The sequence below is a fragment of the Micropterus salmoides genome, unplaced genomic scaffold (assembly GCF_014851395.1).
Source record: "Micropterus salmoides isolate LMB-PRFRI ecotype aquatic unplaced genomic scaffold, ASM1485139v1 Ms_hic_scaffold_5, whole genome shotgun sequence".
Taxonomy (NCBI): Eukaryota; Metazoa; Chordata; class Actinopteri; order Centrarchiformes; family Centrarchidae; genus Micropterus; species Micropterus salmoides.
In genome coordinates, this window is record NW_024044237.1 from 30,396,618 (window position 1) to 30,401,223 (window position 4,606).

The 4,606-nt window shown below is 39.0% G+C and overlaps 1 protein-coding gene across 1 annotated transcript; it reads left to right on the forward strand.

Annotated features, from left to right (window-relative positions):
• Positions 1 to 1,764: 1,764 nt before the first annotated feature.
• On the forward strand, positions 1,765 to 4,215 carry nanos1 (nanos homolog 1). The gene has a single exon (XM_038699922.1). The coding sequence runs from the start codon at positions 1,894 to 1,896 to the stop codon at positions 2,569 to 2,571; it is 678 nt and encodes a 225-aa protein (XP_038555850.1). The 5' UTR covers positions 1,765 to 1,893; the 3' UTR covers positions 2,572 to 4,215.
• The last annotated feature ends 391 nt before the right edge of the window (positions 4,216 to 4,606 follow it).

Below are 4,606 nucleotides of genomic sequence, written 5' to 3' on the forward strand. Positions count from 1 at the left end.
GTGAATTAGATTAATCTTGTTGTTCAAAGAATTCAAAAAAGACACAAAAAAATCCTCATCAGCAACGTCCAACCTATGTTTACTCTGGATAATCTACAGACATATTCCTAAACAGTTTTCTTGGAAACAATTTTCTACCAAATAAAGAGTCCCAATGAAGTGTGTTCTGTGGATTAACAGATTAAACAGGACACTGTTTCTGTAGAGAGAAACCTGCTGATTTTGTAATGGTTCAGTGCCGTTAGTGCCACAAACAAACTGGCTAGTTAGCACTAGATGTAAATGAGAAGGTATCTGGGGTAATTTGGGTGAACTGAGCCTTTAACAACACTAACTGACCCTACACATATCCCACAATATGTTGTTTTGTCATGTAGCTTCATAGTAGTTGTGCAGATTTCTCATTAGACCTTCACTCAGAAGTATATTGTGTATTATTCAGGTAAAGAGTCCTAATTTCATTGACAAGATCTCTACAGTTTGGTTGTGTGCTCCTCTCTATAACAATTGTTGCCTCTGCGGAATCATAATATACTAACGACATCTGGCTAGTGGAACGTCATGAGTGACTTTCATATTCCAGCTAGTGGCCATCATTACTGTAGGTTTTGTTTGGCACTCTCCTTCATTCAGGGGAGGGAAGAATGGAAGTAAGGGGGGGCTTTTGGTTTAAATTAACTGACCTGTAATTGCACTATGCTGCCCCCTGTTGAAAAACTGTTCTGCATGTTGTGTTTACATCTTGTCTGAGTGGACTGATGCCATGTTTTGTCTGGATTTTATAACAGCATGTGACAACTAAAAACAAATTTAATACACACTGAGATGTCATAAAATGTTTGTTTACTTCTAAACTTACCATGTTTTATTTTCTACAGACAAATCAAACTTTTTACAGTAAACACAGATAGTAGATTTACATGTTAAACATAGTATTTCTCAGAGCATACCTACCTGTGTATAGAGCAATGCCATTAAGCCCATGTCATGTAGAATGAGCTGTTATGAAGAAACTTATGATAATAAACGGGGGGGAAAAATACAGAAAAACGCATTATAATTAACTGCACATTATAATTTAATTTGGTTATTTGAATTAAAAATTAAGCCTTCCAGATGAATATGTCCAGTAAATGGAGCAATAAACTTCTTCAGCATGAGAAAACCTGAAAACATCAGGGTTTGGTTAATATGTTTGTCTCATATTGATTCAATTAGAACATAATAGGATGCATCAGCAAAGAATTTCTTTTCCCAGGACAGTGAGAGGATGGCTGCTACATGGAACAAAGGGCACTTCTCCCGGAACATAAGGGGTTAAGATGTGTATACGCCCGAGTTGGCGTTGAGGGTATTCATGCACAATAATTAACGATATTGATTCACGAAACATGCGGAATTGTAATGTATATTACAAGGGTGAACAAAGAGGCAAGCTATCCTCCTTTAATTGATTGGTAGTCGCGGTGAAATAATGTAATTAACTACAGTAAGTCTTTGTGCGCGAAAATTATTTATCTGCGCACTTGCCCAAATCATTAACAATGAAGTACTTTTTTTCACGAAAATGCCCTATCCCCTAAACAGCAGAATGGTAATGGTTGTCGACAAAGCGCTTGCCCGCAAGAAAACAAGTATGTGTAAATGTGGCTTTGAAGAAAAGCAGCTTGCTTTCAACCTGATCAGAAACTTGGTTTTGAAGGGAGAGCGCCCCGCCCTCCTGGTCCTTATAACCAGAAAGCCTGTTTGCAGGACGCCCAAATATAACAGGAACACTGGAGACCACATCGCTGTGCATGAACCATTCTTGGAGACGAACTCTGGCTACAAAGACTTTACGGATTACACTGCTTGTTTCACTTTTTGATCGCAAGCAAACGACCAGAAGTCACCATGGATTTTCTCAATCACAACTATTTGAATGCGCGCAGCCCATATGACTATACTTTTAATTTCTGGAACGACTATCTCGGCCTGACGACGTTGGTTACGAAGAATAATAAACTCAGCATGCCCCAGAACCCCAACTCCATCACGGAGTCCCTGAAAGCGACCCTGGGCTTGGACGACTCTCCGACATGTCCGTGCGTAATCGCGGGCGGTGTTGGAGAGAGTCTGCACATGGACTGTTGCTGCCCGTCCGGGAGCCCCCCGCCGGCCTCCATTCTGGACATAAAGGAACGTTTCTCGATACTGAGCCCATTCCAGAACCAGCTCAGCGTCCAGCCGGAGCGAGATGTGGGCTTTGGTGGGAGCTTCTCGGGGTTCGATCTGTTCGGCATGGAGAGGAAGATGCGCAAACCCGCTTCCAGGAGCAAGCAGGAGCCCAAAATCTGCGTCTTCTGCCGAAATAACGGAGCGCCTGAGGAGGTGTACGGCTCTCACGTCCTGAAGACTCCAGACGGCAGGGTTGTGTGCCCCATTCTGAGGGCTTATACCTGTCCCCTTTGCAGTGCCAACGGGGACAATGCCCACACGATAAAATACTGTCCACTGTCAAAAGACCAGCCATCCCAACGACCATTAAAGGGAGGGAGGGCTGTGGGTGGTAAGAGGATGAAAATATTCTAAACAGACATGGCTATTAAGTAAATTGAATTGCACTGAACAATTTCCAGATGACTGTTTTGATTTCGGCTCTAGCCTTTATCCCAGTTTCATAAACATATTGATTTTATCGTTTTTTCCCTCTAAGATCTCTTATATTTTTATAGTTCTTTTATCCACATAGAATAATTTTATGGTTATACATTGGATTTATTTTTCTTGGTAGTTTGTAGTCATTTGAGAGTGTGCATATAAATACATGTATCAATAATCACAAAGTGTGAATACATTTTTAAAAAAGTATTTTGGTCATGTAGGGAAACACACTGACATTGGCAAAGGGGATGAATGTCATATTTCTACCAAGTATTTTTGTAAGGTGAGCTAAGCTCACTGTAATTTTCTTTCACTTCTTAGAAAACCAAAGTTATGTTTGCCATTAAAGAAGCTCAAGAATGTGTCATTAATGAGTACTTGTGTGCATCTGACTGGAGGAGGAACTCTTTGATCCCATCTGCCTGCACTCCACAACATATTTTCCAACTTGCTCTAAAAGTTGACATTCAATCTGCAAGGCAGGAAGAAAAAAAGACAATGTGGCCTCTGTTTAGAGCTCATGTTCTCTGAGGAGCAGTATAATCAATTGTTGCCAAGCCAAACTTCTTTTCCAATCCCATGTGATGAGAATGTTATTTACAAGCATTTAGAAATGAGAGATACTAGCCTTCATTTTATATGTTTACATTCCCAAATAAGGGCGACACACTGGATTTCTTTCACTGTCAGGTCTCTCTCTCTCTCTCTCTCTCTCTCTCTCTCTCTCTCTTTCTCTCTCTCTCTCTCTCTCTATGGTGTTTTGTTGTTTTGGTTTGCCCTGACAATGATTTCACCAGTGAGTCTCATGGGCAGGTCTGCTCTGCAGTATCAAGTGGAGTGAGTCCCATTTACCTTTCACTCTGAGTGTAGGGTGAAGAAGAGCAAATGAATGTTAATAAACAACAACATGTTATCCCATTTTTCCTTTTTTGAAGAATCCAAAAAAGATGCAAAAATGTTGTGAATGTATGATTGAAAGTGTCACTTGCAGGACTGCACATTTATGACAGTTTTGTTTACCAAAGGAATACAATTGCATTGAAGAAAGAAGAAAGATTTGCTGTATTGTATATAAAGTGATGTTTATTCAGTATTTTAACATTACAAGTGACTTCAGAGGGCGCTACCTCAACAGGATTTTGTACTTACATGTAAAATGTTAACAGCAGTTTATTGATATAGTGCTGCCATTTATAATAAGGGTTTTGATAGTATTTTTGATCTTTGTATAACATAATTGTATTTTCATTTTGTTGCATTTAACATTAAGGAAGTGAATTTCCAAGAAGCTATAAGCATTGCTCACCAAATGGTGATTGTCTGTAAATAATGATTATACCCATACTTTTTAAAGTTTAGTTGTTCAATGTTACATTCATAAGAGTGTGCAAGAGTGGATAATGAAAAATGCTGACACAAATTTGCCACTTTTAACAGAGGTTTTTTGATTAAATGAATAATAGAAAAAGAAACACTGTTGAACTTTATTTATATTTTACCACAATCTCCTGTATGCTGCTGTGCAGAATAACAACATATGAATCCACTAGACAAATAAAACCTTTCCAAATATTTGGAACTATGTGGTCATGTTCTTCAGTTGGTTTACTCAACATTTGACTGATTGGGTATATTTTAAAAACAGTAATTTTAGACTCTTAGACAACTATTCTGTTTTACTGACTGATTTGCAGATAGACTGATTAAAAAGTAGACTAAAACACATTTACAGGAAAGGCCTTGCTGCCCCAGTTGACCTATTAATTGACCGCCTCACTGACTAACTAACACACAGACTGTATGTGGATCATGTCAGTGTTGAGCCCTTGTGCACACAACAACACATTTAACAGAGAAAAACTTCCCTTTAACCTTTTTGGACAAACTCAAACTAATCTGCTGCTCTCCTATCTTAAAGATTTGTCTCTGAAGGACAAACACAGTGCTGCGGTTGTTCGTGGTT